General features: G+C 39.8%; 4 protein-coding genes and 2 long non-coding RNA genes across 10 annotated transcripts in view; 5 read left to right on the forward strand and 1 right to left on the reverse strand.

The window, feature by feature from the left end:
* Positions 1-4,436, forward strand: part of LOC124312851 (protein nervous wreck-like) — a 39,625-nt gene extending 35,189 nt beyond the window's left edge. The window contains exons 18-22 of one of the 3 annotated variants that reach the window (XR_006910648.1): positions 2,468-2,537; positions 2,614-2,770; positions 2,832-2,996; positions 3,068-3,442; positions 3,538-4,436. The gene's annotated coding sequence lies outside the window, so the exon portion shown is untranslated. Of the gene's footprint in view, positions 1-2,467; positions 2,538-2,613; positions 2,997-3,067; positions 3,443-3,537 lie in introns of all 3 variants that reach the window. The other 2 variants (XR_006910646.1, XR_006910647.1) reach the window with 2 other exon arrangements.
* The window catches only part of LOC124312826 (exportin-1-like), a 639,300-nt gene that overhangs the window by 57,318 nt on the left and 565,515 nt on the right, over positions 1-16,467 (reverse strand). The gene's annotated exons all lie outside the window — the stretch shown is intronic.
* LOC124313177 (nucleolin 2-like) lies at positions 1,006-2,419 on the forward strand. The gene is made up of 2 exons (XM_046777957.1): positions 1,006-1,118; positions 1,207-2,419. Exons 1-2 carry the CDS (start codon positions 1,095-1,097, stop codon positions 2,311-2,313), a joined length of 1,131 nt encoding a protein of 376 aa, XP_046633913.1. The 5' UTR covers positions 1,006-1,094; the 3' UTR covers positions 2,314-2,419.
* Positions 5,046-8,659, forward strand: LOC124312843. The gene is made up of 6 exons (XM_046777340.1): positions 5,046-5,063; positions 5,132-5,278; positions 5,386-5,789; positions 5,862-7,408; positions 7,488-8,202; positions 8,272-8,659. The coding sequence occupies exons 2-6, from the start codon at positions 5,135-5,137 to the stop codon at positions 8,537-8,539; spliced, it is 3,078 nt and encodes a 1,025-aa protein (XP_046633296.1). The 5' UTR covers positions 5,046-5,063; positions 5,132-5,134; the 3' UTR covers positions 8,540-8,659.
* On the forward strand, positions 9,941-12,453 carry LOC124313639. Of its 3 annotated transcripts, XR_006910937.1 has the most exons (5): positions 9,941-11,427; positions 11,546-11,712; positions 11,782-12,048; positions 12,144-12,264; positions 12,342-12,453. It is a non-coding gene; the product is annotated as an uncharacterized LOC124313639 (long non-coding RNA). The 3 variants fall into 3 exon arrangements; XR_006910936.1 differs by lacking the exon at positions 9,941-11,427 and having other exon boundaries at positions 11,434-11,712; XR_006910938.1 differs by lacking the exon at positions 9,941-11,427 and having other exon boundaries at positions 11,434-11,712; positions 12,144-12,243.
* On the forward strand, positions 12,833-13,877 carry LOC124313638. Its single transcript, XR_006910935.1, has 4 exons — positions 12,833-13,010; positions 13,121-13,248; positions 13,332-13,677; positions 13,745-13,877. It is a non-coding gene; the product is annotated as an uncharacterized LOC124313638 (long non-coding RNA).

Raw genomic sequence — 16,467 nt, forward strand, 5'->3', positions numbered from 1 at the left:
CTTTCCAATCTGATTTAACGTTTTTTTTGTGTGTAATAAAGCATGACTAGTAATGCCGTTTTTTTTTGTGTCAACATAAAAAAGTCCTTGGCCAAAATCAATGAACGGGAAAAAAGGAGGTCGAACTAGCTGTGCAGCCAGATATTTGAATTGCCTTAATTTGTTATAACTTCATAGTTTTATGGACACGTGAATGATTAAATAAAGTCTCGAGACAATAAAACTAGTTACATGTAAGGACATCTGATCCCTAGTCGCGTTTCAATCAGCACATGAGCGCTTCCGAATCTTTTTTGATAAACTTGTAATATTTCCGCATCACGAAATTGCCCTGTCCCGATTGATAATTGCACGCGATGCAACCTTCGAGCCTGTGACTGAAAAATGTTTTTCACAAGTGATAAATCGAGGTGATATTGGCGTTTAGCCAATTCCTATCGAAACAACATAGAAACAACATAGAAACAAAGCACTCCTTATACATTAACATACAACTTTGACTTAATGACACTGGTTTTGGGCCGAGGTCATCGTCTTCTCTCTCTTTCTCTTTGCTTGAGCCTTTATACAATCAAAGAGTGAAACGATTTCTGCCCTGAATTGTAATTAATTATAACTATGATTCAATTTCAGGCGAATTCATAAGACAGGCTGAACTGTTTTCCGCTTGAATTTGGAGAAGATAGCTGAGAAAATAGCTTTTCATTTTTAATTCTACGAAAGTACATGTTTATGCTAATCTGGATGTGCATGCCAAGTCAAGGAAAAGGCCCAAGATTGAGCGTAAAGGTCTTCCTTTGCAAACAGAACGGATCGTGAGCACTCCCACATCTGCATAACTCGTTTGTAAACATTTCAGGACAAACGAAGGTTGTTTGACTATAGGCCAACTTCCTCTCTATCGAGTCCAAGACTAAGAAATACAAGCCCAGTAGCTCAGCCTTGCGATCGTAAAATCCAAGGTGATTTTTGGCACTATTGTTTTTCTCCTGCTCTGGTGAAACACGAACTTGTGGAGTATAAATATCAGCCATCTCAAGAGAGAAATTATTCAATCAGCGTTCTTCAAAGCGACTACAACAGTCCCAGTTAACATGTGCAGACTAAGTTTTATCATGGTAACGTGAAACCATTTAAATCAACATTTTTAGTCGCTATAGTAGCCTATTTCATTTTTCATTATTTATTCTCTCCAATTCATTTCAGATTGTCGGGGCATTGGTGCTCTCGACCAACTTACAGAGGGCCGAATCCTTTAGCCACCACCGCATCCACCATAAAGATTCCCACGAGCATTTGGAATCGGCCGAAAGCAACGAACTACAAGAAACAACTACCCCCATTGACACGCAATCTGACGAGCTGGTCGACTCCGAGGAGAATAGAGTCGTCAAGCGCCACGCCCTTCTTCAACCATCAACTGGCCATTCATCTGAGGAAGAAGATACAACAGCAACAACCCTCGACAGCCAATCGGATGAACACGACGATGACATTCTACTGGTCAAGTTGGTGAAACGGAATATCCGAGTCGAATCGACGACTGTCGATCACTCTTCCGAAGAAGACACAACCGCAGCGAATCTCCTCGACAGCCAATCAGTCGAGGACGATGGCGTCGATTCGGACGAGAAGAGAATAGTCAAGCGTAATGTTGAAACGACAACCATCGACCACTCGTCTGAAGAAGAAACGACAACAGTCGAAGTGGCGAGTGACGAGCAGCACGACGACTCTGTGGAGAAGAGAGTCGTGAAACGGGACATCCCTGTCGGAGTAGCGGGACTCAGCACGATCCGTCGTCGATTCGACTCATCAGAAGAAGATACGACAGCCCAATTTGACAGCCGATCGAATGAACGGGACTACTCGGATGAGCTCCACGACTCGGACGAGTGGAAGAGGATCGTGAAACGTGACGTCATCCAAACCACAACCATCGACCACTCTTCCGAAGAAGAGACGACCACTTCCGTCTATTCAGATGAACACGACGACGTCGACTCTGATGAAAACAAAATCGTCAAAAGAAATGTCCACGTAGAAACAGCAACGCGTGATCGCTCGTCAGAAGAAGACACGACACCGGCAAATCTCTTCGACAGCCAATCCATCGAGGACGATGGAGTCGACTCGGAAGAGAAGAGAAGAATCAAGAGGAGTAGCCTAGCTCTAACTGCTGTCGACCACTCGTCGGAAGAGAACACAACAGATGGCACATTCGAACATTCGGCTGAGGACTCGCTTGAAGATGTATTGGTTCGATTATCGCAAGATGTTGATTCATTACCTTCAACTGCCCTCCGAATTTAAATCGACCCTTTAGGCTTTTTTGTTACAATTTTGTTGAAATTTTTTGAGCTTTTTCAGCCACTGTTGTACCTTCTCGTCATGTCAATAAAGTTTTTTTGTTTCGTAATGGTGGTCCTATTTTACTTTTTATTCGATTTTCTCGTACTTTTTAAAGGGATGCCACGCCTAAGATTGCCACTGTTATGGTTAACGTAGAGCAGATAATGGATTATAACCCATGAAATGTAATAAAATGTTTTATTTGTATTCTAGAAAGTATGGCAACTAATACTCTATACATATTTATTTGTATCTTTCCAGGAATGAAGCTGTCCTATTGCCAGCAATATGAAATCAATCATTTCAATTTTCAACGTGAACGAACGTGAACGCCCATCAGTCAGTTATATTTAGCTTTTCGAGTCGACAAACCCATTTGAAATGTTCCACATGACTGGATTGCATAACTCGATTAAAGGTAACAACTGTGCCACAATCAAAACGTCAGAAGAGCTAAGTCGAAGCCGTTCCTGGAACAGTTTTGACAAAATGCCACTAGTTTTCTGGCAAGGTCAGCGTCTTCTCCCAATAAGACGTTTTGCCTTATCCTTTCTCTTCCTCGAATTGAATCCTGGTTTTCCTCATTTTGACGTCATCACACTAAAAATATGTCCAGTGCTGCCAACCCTGTTTGGGTAAGAGAAGTAAGACTTTTATTTGATATTTTGGGCGTTGTCCTTTACTTCACATATTTGTTTTTGATTATTTGGTTCAGGAAAGACCTTTCTACTGAAAAACTAGCGTCAACCTTTAACTTGGATTTAGGTGGATTTGAGCGGAAAATAGTCTTCGCTTGAAAGAGATGTAATGGGGCGAGCACTGTTTCCATCCGCAAAACTCGTTGGCAAAGCATCTCATCAAGGGCACTGATAGAACTAGGCGTCGCCCAAACGTGTCCAAGAGTAAACAAACCCAATTTAACCTTGTGATCTTAAATTCCAAGGTGGTTTGGCGCCTGTTTTTTTTCCGCAATTGAAACCATTTGTCGCATATAAATACTTGACAACTGGAGGGAAAAGATATTCTTTCAGCGAATTTCATAGCGGCTACTACAGTCGCAATTAACATGAGTCGATTTGGTGCTATCGTGGTAAATTTTTTAGACTTTAACTTTAAGTTCTTCTTTATAACTTGACAACAAGTTTAATTACTCTATTTACTTTTAACTTTTATTTGTTGATTTAGTTTGTTGCGGCATTCGTGTTCTCGGTCAACTTGCAGAGAGCTGAATCCTTCAGTCATCACCGCATTGGCATCGACAATAAAGATTCTCACGAGCACTTAGTCGATAGCAAGGAACTACAAGAAACGAGTATCGCCCCAACTGACACCCAATCTGACGAGCTGGTCGACTCCGAGGAAGAGATAGTCGTGAAACGCCATGTCCTTCTTCAACCATCAACTGGTCATTCGTCTGAAGAGGAAGATGCAACTACTGATAGTAAAAACGAATCAATCGAGGATAGCGTCGACTCAAAAGAAATCAAGTTGGTTAAAAGAGATGTCCAATTTACTACGACAACTGATGGCCACTCATCCGAAGAAGATGTAACAACTGTACCAACAATTTCTCTGGAAGACCTATCAGTGGAAGACGACGTTGACGACGCAGAAGACAAGAAGAAAGTGAAGCGGAATGTTCAAGTGACAAGCATCGACCACTCGTCCGAAGAGGAAAGATATGCGGCAATAGTCGGCCAGATGAATCAATCTGACGAGCACGATTATGACGACTCGGCAGAATTGTTTAAGCGAGAAATCCACCAACTTACGGCCGGGGAATTGGAGATGCTGTTTCAACTTTTCCATTTCGGTGCAGCAAACGGAACTCTTATTGGCAGCCATTCAGACGAGCATCATGATTATTTTGGACCTATTGAGAAAAGGCAATCCGGGCTACTGGCAACAACAACTGGCGGACGCTCTTCCGAAGAAATGGATGATAGATTCGACCATTCATTTGAAAATTCGATGGAAGATGTACTTGAGAGATTGGCGTCGGTCAAGTCAGCCGCCTGATGATTTGTTTTTGGTTATTTCCCTTGTTATAGATTCATGCAAATAAAGATCTACGTTGTTTCATACTTCTGATGGTTTTTCTGGTAGGGCATTTTGGTTTCTTATGTAATCTCTGCAGTCTACAACTCCGTGTCGTTCTGATTTTTTTGTTTTTGTTTTTGTCAACGCTCTCCTTCATTTAATTAGTTAATAACGAGGGCGACGAAAAGAAGCAGTTATATTTTGAGTTTCCGACTGCACAGGTTTCTTCTGCTTTTGGAAGTTTTTATTCCTAAATCAGTCAGGCTCTTCTTGCGAGTGCAAACGAAGTATTACATGTGCGCTTTCTTTTTTCTAACGCTAGACTTTCTTTTTTCTAACGCTAGATGGCTTAATGTTTGATCATTTTTTTTTAAATTTTAATCATGAAAATGCTCAAAAGTCAAAATAGTAAAATTCTAAAATAAAATTCTAAAATCAAAAGTCAAAATAGTAAAATTCTAAAATAAATACCACAGTCCGAGTCCACAGCATCTTGAATCACAAATGTCACACCAAATTGCGGAATGTGGTATGTTGTAAGAATCTTTTCACACTTTTCCCAGTATCGTCTGCCAACAGAAGAGGGCTGAAAGCTTGAAACCGAAAGCGAAAGCATGGTAAAATAGCTTAGGTGCTTATTACTTTATTAGATAGCTTGTTTCAAACGTACGGTATTATTTTTAAAGTATTTGACCATTCTTAGGTCACCTTTTTATCAGTTTATTTTTGAAAATAGTAGAAAATGTTATCTACGGCAAGACGTGACCTGAATTGTATTAAAGTGGGATGCTTGGGATATACACCTGTTAGGAACAAACGAGTACGAAACGTTCTCAAGGATTTCTGTTTTGAAGGGAATATTAGCGACGTGGATGAGGTGACTAAGGTATTTGCTCGCAACTATTGTTGAATATTTGATATATTTATTGTTAAATATGACTATGTATTGTTGAAGCAATCACCCATTTACTCTTAATGTTTTTCATTTCTAAGGTTCTTTTATTGGGTTGTGGTGATCTAAGAAATACCTTTCAAGCAACAACTTCCAAGAATCCTCCAAATCTAGAGATTCATCTCAATGATTTCAGTCCTTCTGTCTTGGCTCGAAATATCATAATATTGAAAATTGTATCAGCAAGTGATTTCAATCCCGATAATGATGAAGATTTTGGATTTCTTTGGGATGTGTGGTACAATGTTGATTGGCCAGAAGAAACCAGGAAGAGGTTTCTTTCTATTGTTAAGGAGTTGACAAATGAGAAATTACCAGATAATGTCACAATTTCAAGCAATAGTCACCTTGAAAAATTTAAGAGTTTGTGGAGTAACTGGCATTCTGTTTCCTCAAAAAACAAAACCGATTCTGAATCACTCTTGAGAAAAGTCTGGGGACAAAGGTAACTTTGGCTTTAATTAAATAGGTTTATAATAATAGTGGTGCAAACTATTCTTCCATATTTATTTATTAGGAATCAGTGCTTGTTGGACCTGTGGGCTATTGTGTACTCTCCAGGACATTTACAAAAGAAAGCAGAACTAAGCAATGCTGATCTCTTCACGGCCTCATTAAATGAACTGGCTGAGCAGTTTATAAATTATGAAGAGTTCATAGGATTGGCACCTTGTGTTCGTAAAAAGATTTACGATGAAATTCTGGAATGTTACAGAAATGGCAGCAGTCGCCGTCAAAATGACGAAAAACCAGTGTGCGTCAACCCAACTTTGCTGAACCCCAAGACCCATGATTGGAAAATCGCATGCTCAACTCCGTTTCAAGGTTATCTGCCGATTGCAAAAGGAGAGCTGATTACTTCAGTTGAACAAATCATGACCCACTCCTGCTCCGAAATACTCAAGAGATTTGTGTCTTCCTATCGCAACCGGATTCCAACAGTCAAAATCGTTTTTCACCTAGAAGAAGCCATAAAACATTGCTACTCAGACGCAAACAAGTTTGACGTCATCGACTGCTCTGATTACGTGGGTCATGTTGGGTTAGCCAATTTAGTTGTTGCATGCTGCCAAAAGTTGTCGGATAACCCGAATGCAGTTTTGTATATCGAAATAAGAACTGACCGTCGTCATTCGGCCAACACAATCGTCGAGAAATCCCTTTGTGCTTCATTGAGTATGATTCCAACCATTTACGGGTTAAGATTGGCTGACCATGTTGAATTAAGAGATTCTGCCGTAGATTACTTGCGTTGCAATACCCTTCAAAGAGGTCGCCCAGTGATTCTCTGCTGGCAGAAAGTACCAAACTTTCAGAACATCAAATTGGTCCCTTCTCCTGATTTAAATCGATGCCTAACAAAGCTGGCCAATTTCTGCCATCCAACAACATTCCCTAAACCTGCCTCTCAAACAAGCAGCGCTGGAAGTGAAATCTACTGTACTCCCCTAACATTCAACTATATTTTGGACTCGATGAATCGGCGACTGGGACAAGATTGTTGGTTACCAGACCTACTTGACATCGCTCCACAATTCATTCTGGCAAGAAAAATATTAGAGGATTGGAAGAATGGGAAGAAAATGATGAAATTTTCAGCTGTTATTAAGTCCAGCATGGTGAGGTCTGAAGAAGAACCTATTCGGAAGAAGAACCTTCCTCTATTTCGGCTAGCTTTTGTCCGAAAAGATTCTTATATGTTGGAAGGTGACTTATCCGGACCTGATGTTCACTTCATCGACAATATTGAACTTGAATTCAAGCGTACTTCAAAAGGAGTAGCAGTGGAGACGGTGTCGTTTTTACTGCCTAGCGATCATGGTTTCGATGAAACGTACGATGCGATTGTAATCGATGCTTTCGACGGAATGCCACTACTACTCTTAGAGTCTTTTAAATCAATGCGGGTAGAGAAATATGATGTACCTTACCCGATTGTGCAAAACAAACCTCAACTTCCACTGGATCCTAAAAATAAAATGTACATGAAGGTCGAAAGTTGTATCGAGTCAGAAGAACAGTACACCCTTAGGATTGCCATTGAATGTAGGGGAAATGTTTCAGGTGAGTAATTTTCCATTATATAGTTGGTAGCCTACATTCATGTTGCAAGTACCTATTTTAAATCTTTTCATTTTTACAGGATTGAAGATATCTACTAACGAACAGGCACCCTGCGAATCCTGCCATGAAATCACAGTTTCATTGACTCAACCCAGTGAAATCCAACCATTGTCATTAACATTTCCATTTCCGATCCTTGCGAAAAATGTTCAAGCGACGCTCCATCGAAAAAGTCGACATGTCGATTTGTTGATGAAGAAATCCCTGCTGGAGCCCTGGCCATGCGAGTTTCACAATAAAAAGTCTAAATGGATAATAGACGATTTAGTGCCCTGGGAAAACGTACCACTCACCCCTGAAAATGGATTCAACAGTTTAGAACACCATCTGAGCAGCCAATTTTTATCAAAGGAAATTAGTGTTGCCCATTTTCTTGATTCAAAGAGTTCTGCTTTGGATAAATTGCGTCTCAAGCTTGTAGCATTGATGTCCGGTGATGCTGAATTTGTCAGTTACGGTCGAAATGACGATCGGTACCTACTGAAACTCCATCGGCCCCTTCTTACTTCCCCAACGGGAACTCCAATTTTGCTGATTACTGCTCTCAATGGTATCCTTTCGCGAAAACTTGGACAGAATGTTTTTACGATAAACCCAACTGTGCCCAACGAAGTAATGGATCACTTAAAGATTTGCCAGAAATTTTTTTCACCCATGGACAGGTTGGTTGGGGACGCCGAGACCGAAGAAGAATTTCAATTGTTTCGTTTTCTCCTGCGTTTGAACTCAACTAGGTAATCGACTTACTTGCTTACTTAAACTTTGTTTATACACAACTAATTTTCTGTTTACACACAATTCAGAATTGAGCCCAGCAAATGGCAGAAGGAGAATATTCCTCTAGGAGGTCGCAGTCCTTGGCTTGCTACTTTCCTTTCGCCACTCTACCAGGATTCCGTATCGAAGGAAAGCATCGAGGATGAACCAGCTGACGAGAAGTGCTGTGCTGCTTGTAAGAAAATCCCTGAGAAGTTGAAGCGTTGTAGTCGTTGCCGTTCCGCTGAATACTGCAGCGTTGAGTGTCAACAGTCACATTGGCCAACTCACAAGCACATCTGCAAGAAATTGTAATTTGGTCGAAACTTAATGCAGCTTAATCCGTGAGTTATTGATTAGCCTAAAATTTAAAATCAAATTCAAACAAGTTCATTGAGTTTTTTTTTTTTTTTTTTTTTTTTGTAATTCGGTTGATTATTGGGATGGCTTTAGTTCACGGAAAACTCTTGAAGTCTTGATGCACAGTTGAAACGTTTTTGTATTGAAAAATCAAGATTACACTTTTTATTACATCTACTTCAACAGAATTTAAGTATTGGCCTTGTAAAAACTGCAGAAGATGCAAAATGCCCTATAAATTTGCCGGGAGTTGGTGAACAGGTCAATGACTACTTCGATTGATCAAGACATTTGTTATTCTGTTTGCGCCTACGTGCTTGTCTGTAGAAATCGCTATGCTGCCATGGTACTAGTGCCCAATTGCTTATCAATTATTTAGGCTCCACTTTGAATTGATTTCAGTTCAAGGTGAACGCTTAATGAAATTGTTTTTTACAGGAAGGATTAGGTCATGAATTAACAAGCTGCCTTAGTATCATGACGGACAACTGGAATGCACGATTTAATGTGGCCAATATGTTAGATTGTTTGTAATCGACACAACGTGATACGAGTGTTTACTCTCTGGTAATTAACAAGTGGAATGAGCCGTTGACCAATTTGGAGCAGAGAAAATGCAACGCGGATTCGACTGGCCTTTTAAAAACGGCTGGGATTCGCATCAAATCGACTTGTTCGTCACCATTCGCCATTCATTTCGGTAAGCTAAACATAGACATTACATCTAATTGCGTAATTTGTGTCATTGAATGGTGTGCTTACGGTTTTACAGCCAGCACGGGTTTATCTGAAATTGCGTGTTATTAATTTAGTCGCCGATCCTGTTTTATTGTATGACGCAATTTACTAATGTCGTCTTCGTCTACAGGTTTAATTATCGAATTGAACTAAAGAAAATATGAAGCCGATTGAAGTCTCCATTCTGATCCTGTCCGTCGTTGTGGTGTTGACGGTACAAAACCCGTTAATTCTCCGTAACGACAACCCGGAGAATTTTCACGATGGTGGACATCAACTTATTGAGCCTTCTGCTCAAGTCGACTACAACAGACTCGTATCACAGTCCTCGATTTTTAACCCATCAACTTCATTTGTAAGAAATACTTCAGTTACAATTGTGACTTCTGTAACAACGTGCACCACATCCACGGATGCATTACCCCCGTGTTCAGCTTCCGGACGTCGTCGTCGTCGTGAACTGGAAAGCCAAGGATTCCTACTTAATCCGAAAAATGAAGAAAACCGAAATGGCATAATTTCCCTGTCGCCTTCACCAACCGAGTATGAATTCAGAATTTCCATTTATTACGTTCATTTCTCTATTTGCTGATGATTTGAGACTTCTACCTGTACGACAGAAACGAGGGGCAATCGGTTCGACCTAATTCGAATGAAGTAGAAGCTGCAATCTCGTTTGCAATCGAACCAAGCTTGTCCAGCGGTCTTTCCGGTGAGAAGCGAGTCGCTGTTGTATTTGGTGATTGGCCTGAACCAGTTGATCTTTTGTTAGGTGGGCGTTGAGTCTTCGATGTTGGCTTGTTTGTCAATGGACTAGTCGAAGAGCGATGGGTGGTGGGTGGACGAACCGTAGTCAAGGGCTTAGCTGAAGTAGATGGGGTCGTTTCAGATGCCTTTAAACCATTAATGGGGAATGACTTTCACTAACGGGAGATTTTAGAATGACCCATGGAATAGGGGAAGTAACGTGCGGGGTGACGTGGGGAATCTTTGGGAGATTATTCACAGGACTTGTTGAAAAGTGAATCGCTGCTGGAGCTACAATCTTATTGTTAATGACATTTGGAACTTTGTTTGACGAAGAAGATATATCTTCGTGTCGGACAGCGGCTTCAGGATGAGCCAAGTTTTATTTGTACTTCGACATTCCAGATGTACAGACAAGAGGATAATTCCTCCCGTTGAAGAAATGCGACGATTCGTGGAACGAGAGTCGATCGAATATCAAAGGAACATGGATTGTTCCTCCACACGTATCTGTTTTCCAAATTTGGATTATTTACTAACCCCTTTTTATATTCAAATGTAGACGAACCAAAAAAAGAGGCTAACGATAGCCTATTTTAATATCAGTCCATCGACCAGCCAAATTAATAGCCACGATTCTATGTCAGAAACTGAGTTCAACAATTTCGAATACCAATATTTTTGCGCGCGTGTAATGATGAATTTTTTAATGGTTGAAAAGTTGAATTTTTCAATTTTCCCATTCCGGCTCAACACGAAATTGGCGTTTTCTATCCTATCCTAGTAGGTTTTTCTTTTAGGTTAAATCTTCTTTTTACCGTTATGAGTAAAAACTGTACTCAACTCTGAAGCGACGAGTAGGTGGCACTAAACATTCTTCTGGGGCCAGTTTCAGAAAGGTGATGCCCTTATTCAGTACAAACTGCTTTAAAATATGCACGATCTCTTGATGCTAATTGAAATGTCTACATTCTGGCCACAAAGTCACACCAAGAGACACAATACTCAGGAGAATGTGAATTTTGTTGCGAGTCTATTTCTCTTAAATTTTTTTTCTATGGACATGGGCGTAGTCAGCGAGAACTCGCCTACAATACAACCAATCGTGATCGCGTAGTGTATAACAGAAGTTTGGAAAATGGTTGATTTAAGTAAACACAGCTACTTTCGTTCCGATCCGATCTCCGTTGTTTATTTAACTTTTTAATTCGATTTGAAGGAACTTATTATGAAAGATTCTGACAGGTAATGTCAGGTCAATTAACTTAAGAATCAAAACTCATTACTAGATGTCGCCAGTGTCGCCCTTGTTGTTCTTCCATCGTGAAAAGAGACGAAACAAATTGTTGCTAAATTTGGTAAAATTTTAAATTTATACTTGTACTTGTGATACCAAATTGAACTTCGTATTTTATGACAGTTTATCTTGACCTAGTGTCGTTATTTTATTGGTTAACTTATTTCTTCAAATTCTAGATGCATACTGTCAGTCAAGTTGACTTAGTTAATAGCGCTCAGTCAATTTCCATCCATTTAGATCCTCATGCTGTCAAAAGCCTAAAACTCATGTTTGAAGCACACATTTAATTAGAAATGTGTTATATTTGGTTTTCCCCATGTGATTTTTATTTCTTGATTGACAGGTGGGTCCCTCCCAATAGTTTTTGTTCATGAGCATTTTCATTTCCTCGTTTTTGAAATCTTTTTTGTAGAAATGGAACCCAGGAGAACTAGAAGCTCTCTTCTTTTTCCATCTTTAAAACCTATTAGAAATGCGAGGATGGTCAAGTCTACACATGTGTCTTCTCATGAGTTGGCCATGCTGAAGGCCTCAAAACCAATGCTACATTAGATGAATTTGTGAGTGATTGATTGTGATGCCACTGATGGAATTATCACCCATTATTACATCATGTTTGCTGTTCTGTTTACCCTTTTCCCAGTTTATATAGGGGAATCAAAATGTGCCATCAGTTAAGGTATTAACCCCATAACTGTTACCAGACCATTACTATCATTTTATTCTTTCCAAAACATCTGAAAAACACTAAGGTTATAAATTTTGTTCTTTTAGTCAATGGATGGCGCTTGCTGCCGCTACTGGTCTTAAACGATGTCTTGAAATCAGTTTTGAATAATAGTTGGAATCTGGGGAATCCTCACTCATTATCGAAGTAACTTTGCAGTCAACATATGTGAGGAGTTTTAGATTCATTACATTATTTGCATATCTTCATTGTTTTTTTTTTCATGCAAATCAACCTGCAAACAGGTCGGCCAGTTTGTTCAGACACGATGTCATTCACGCTTGAAGGTCGCGGGGAAACATTACGTGTAAAACTGTCAATGCGGTGGTGTAGAGGTTGGTCGAGAACTGGACGTGTTGCATCATTATCAAGTAAGTTCAAAGCCATTTGGTATTCATTTTCATTTTTGTAGACCCATCCCAAGCAACGAAATTAAAGAAGGAAAGGCCAGTTTGCATTTCCTCCAATCTCGAAGGTCACGGAGATCATTTCGTGAAACTGGCATGCGGTGGTTTAGAGGTTGGGTAAGAATGACACGTGTTTGATGACAAGCAGGTACAAAAGCCGCATAGCTCAGCCATTTGGTATTCACTTTGATATTGGTTTTGTAGACCCACCCCCAGAAACGTCACCTGCAGAAAGAAAGGCCAGTTTGCATTTCAATCGAAGGTCATGGAGATCTTTACGTAAAACGTGTCATGTAGAGGTTGGGTGAGAACGGGACGTTTTACATCATTATCAAAAAGGTAAAATAACCGCAAGGCTTAAGAGGAGGGGTGAGAAAAAGTCGTATAAAATGCGAGAGAAAAGTCTAGAGGGATCAGTCGAGCGAGTACCTCCAACACGGTAACAGCTGCAGTGCTCTATTTGCCATCAGCTGCATTCTTCATCGTATTATCAGTTCTCAATCATGGGTAAATTTTCTGTTGTTATATGGAGTTATGTATCAATTTCTATTGTGTTTTCATTTTGTTAACATGCCAGATATTTATGCATATTAATTGTTTAAGTATTTATTGCTTAGTCGTACAAAAGGATAAGGAAAAGGCGAAATAAGCAGCCGAGTGAGCATCTCCGACACGGTAACAGCAACTGAAATGCACCATTTGTCACCAACTGCATTCTTCGTCGAATTGCTAGTTTAAATCATGGGTAAAAATTTTTACACCGAGTTGGGAATCAACTTTCTATTTGTTATCATGCCAGTTATAATGTTCAAATAATTATTTGTCTAGTTAACTATGGCGCCATGCTGCTGTTGGGTAATGCATCGTTGATGGCTGGTTCAGCCACTGCCCACTGGTGTGCCGACGTCTCCTGGTAAGGTGGATAACAAATTGAAACGCCGACACCTTTGCTACACAACATACGACACGACCAGTTGCTACACCGTGCCCCTCTAGTACTGCACCAAGGCTCCAGAATATTATATCACAACTTATGCTGCCCTGAGCTACTACACCGAATCCTTGACGTATTATTCTTCCTCGAGCTACACTACTAAAGGGTCGAGTACTACACCGATGCTTCGAAGTACTACACCACCAAGGCCCCGTAGTACTACACCACTACATATCATGGGTAAATATTCTGTCACGTTGAGTTTTAATATGCCAAGAACAAAATTTACAAATTATTTATTGGATAGTCGTATGAAAGGAGAGAAAAGGCGAAAGAATTCAGCAGCCGATTTAGGATCTCCGTTACGTCAACAGGAACTGCCGTGTACCATTTTTCCTTCAACTTCATTCTTCGTCGTATCACATTTAAAAAAAGGTAAAGATTTTTCCATAGAGTAGTAAATCAACTCCATTTCTTTCTATTAATTATTATACCATCGTCTAGTAAACTATATATTTAATGGTTATTTTCATGGTAATTGGTCGCTGGGAATTAATTGTTGTTTTGTTTGTAACTTCAAGCCTGTTAGCATTGCGACAGGTCGGTGTCTTTCGTCGTTGGATTTCTTCAAGGCCAGTATTCTGAGTTGTAAATTGTTTCATGTTTGACTACTGCCTTAGTTACTCTCATTGTTGTTGTGGTTTGACGATGACTTTAAGGGCAAAATAAGAAAGAAACTTGTAACTGTTGATATTTTGAAATCTTGTAAATAAGAGGTGACTGACCTTTGTATAATTGAAAGACTTAGAAATTGAAAAAATATATTGATATAATTCCTAAACAAGACTTAGTATTTATTTAGAAACAATGAACAAAAGACTTAAAAACCTCCTCCCACAATTCCACCACATTTTACAGTCACATATACATACACTAAGTTAACCCATTGGCTGCCACGCCATACAACCCGTAGGTTGCTCTCTACTACTCTACGCGCCACGTCAGAAGGATCCATGACCAAGTGGGACTTGCCATTGCTGACAAGTCCGTGCTGAAAAGGGGGAACTATGATGCATTGCCTGAAACAGGCGCCTTGCGGCAAATTTTGGGCTTGGCGACTCTCCGACCCCGCGGCTTGTAAACCACGAGACCGAACAGCGCGGCCCGTGCTAAGGAGCTAGGGGAGAACAAAGGCGTGGTAGACAACGGGTTAACTAACACATAACGAAATAATACCAATAACACGATGATCCACGTTGATGACGAGTCTCGGAATTCCATCTTCTCGACGTCTCATCTGCATTACCTGAATAAAGACAAAAAATTCTTATAAGTGACATGCCAATAAAAGTTACATAATAGTCACATAGTACATATAGGTACATTGGTTTGTTTGTTTTTTGCAAAAAAACTTTAAAGGCCCGCTTTAAATTGCTTAAAATCTACCTAACAATATTGACCACTGTACAAATAACAAAGCTCACTTGCTAGTCAAAAAAAAAATTCCGGAAGTATACCGGAAGTAACCACAGCGCCTTAACCATTGAGCTGTCGTAAAATTAAACCACATATTCGTGATCTCCATGAAATTTGGGGTCGATTAGATGTGATTTAAACGAAATCCAAAATTTGGTCAAAATCGAGAATTTTCCTGAACTATAGTTCAGGAAAATTTTCAAAACCGGAAGTACGAAAACGCAAAAAAAAAAACATGAACTTTACCAAAAATTTAACGAGGATCACGAATACGTGGTTTGTTTGTGCGTAGAATGAATAATTACTGAACTGCGGACTGAAATGAGAAAACCGGAAGTAGAAAAAAAAAGCAAAAATCGATAATTTAACAAGTGAGCTTTGTTGGCGGAATAGTTATCGTCAGTTACCACTAAAAATTTCCACACAATAACTGCCGAGAAATGTTTAAAGAGATGTGCAAAGTAACTAAAACTGACTGTTTTGACAGCTGAAAATTATCGAAAAGCCATCTAGCGTTAGAAAAAAGAAACGTCTAATAATACTTTGCGCGCAAGAAGGGCCTGATTTTAGAATTACTACATAGACATAGAGTTTAACACAAGTAGATCACTAGTAGATAATCTAAGAAAATAAGTCAATTGTCGGGTACCTGGGCATAAATCCGTGGAGAGTGACAGGCCGACGGAAGCGACTGGTCTAACTCGTCAGTGAAGTACGACAAATTGTTTAGCAGCATAATATGCAGAGAAGCTAGATGAGTGTAGGAAGCGAAGATAAGGATGGAGCAGAGAGTTGGTAGAAGTCACTCTTCTGTAATGGACAAAGGCCAGCATCAAGGATCTCTGTGCCAGGACCACACAATTCCAATAAAGAAACTGCGTTGTAGATTGACATCGGCAGCTGACTCGCGCAATCCAATGGATCCAATGACATACCACACAACCTATGAATTCCTAAAGCAAAGAACAGAAAAAGGTTTTAACATTGCAGTGAGGCCCATAAATACCCACAACCAAGGTGGAATCCAAAGTTAAGTACATGATAAATCAAGAACATAGAAGCACACCTTTACTTCAATCTGTTGTAGGCTTTTTTCTGTTGTAGGCTCGTTTCTTGTAGCTAGGAAGTGGGAGATGCAGGTAATGTCAGCAATACAATTTCATGACGCAACAACCCCACCAAAAGTGTTTAAAGGTGTAAACATCTTTCAGGCAAGAAGGAACCTGTTAAACAAATGGGTGTGAATTTTGAGATGATTTTATTGCATTGATGGATGATGAGGAAGTAAATTCAGAAGGTTATGCTTACCTGTAATTGTATATGTAATGCCACAACTTTTGGGCATAACAGCTTGCAGTTTTGTCTAAGATGTGAGAGGATGATGCAGATGATGCTGAGCGTGTGAGTCATAGAAGGGTTGAGCAATTGGTTTTTTAAATGGAGTCCAAATTTAATCTGATGACTAGACGGCAGGTACATTTTCTAGAATTCCAAGTACAGTACACAATTAGTCAATTGGTCAAGTACACAGTCAGTGATAGAAAATTTTCTACT

This window comes from Daphnia pulicaria, chromosome 9 (assembly GCF_021234035.1).
Source record: "Daphnia pulicaria isolate SC F1-1A chromosome 9, SC_F0-13Bv2, whole genome shotgun sequence".
In the NCBI taxonomy this organism is placed as follows: domain Eukaryota; kingdom Metazoa; phylum Arthropoda; class Branchiopoda; order Diplostraca; family Daphniidae; genus Daphnia; species Daphnia pulicaria.

What these genes read in the sequence shown, in the direction of transcription:
- LOC124313177 (XM_046777957.1), top strand. Translation starts at nt 1,095, where the DNA reads ATGTGCAGACTAAGTTTTATCATG. An exon ending in GCAGACTAAGTTTTATCATG is followed by an intron (nt 1,119 to 1,206) that starts GTAACGTGAAAC and finishes AATTCATTTCAG; the next exon opens with ATTGTCGGGGCATTGGTGCT.
- LOC124312843 (XM_046777340.1), top strand. Translation starts at nt 5,135, where the DNA reads ATGTTATCTACGGCAAGACGTGACCTGAATTGTATTAAAGTGGGATGC. An exon ending in ATGTAGGGGAAATGTTTCAG is followed by an intron (nt 7,409 to 7,487) that starts GTGAGTAATTTT and finishes TCATTTTTACAG; the next exon opens with GATTGAAGATATCTACTAAC. An exon ending in CTGCGTTTGAACTCAACTAG is followed by an intron (nt 8,203 to 8,271) that starts GTAATCGACTTA and finishes CACACAATTCAG; the next exon opens with AATTGAGCCCAGCAAATGGC.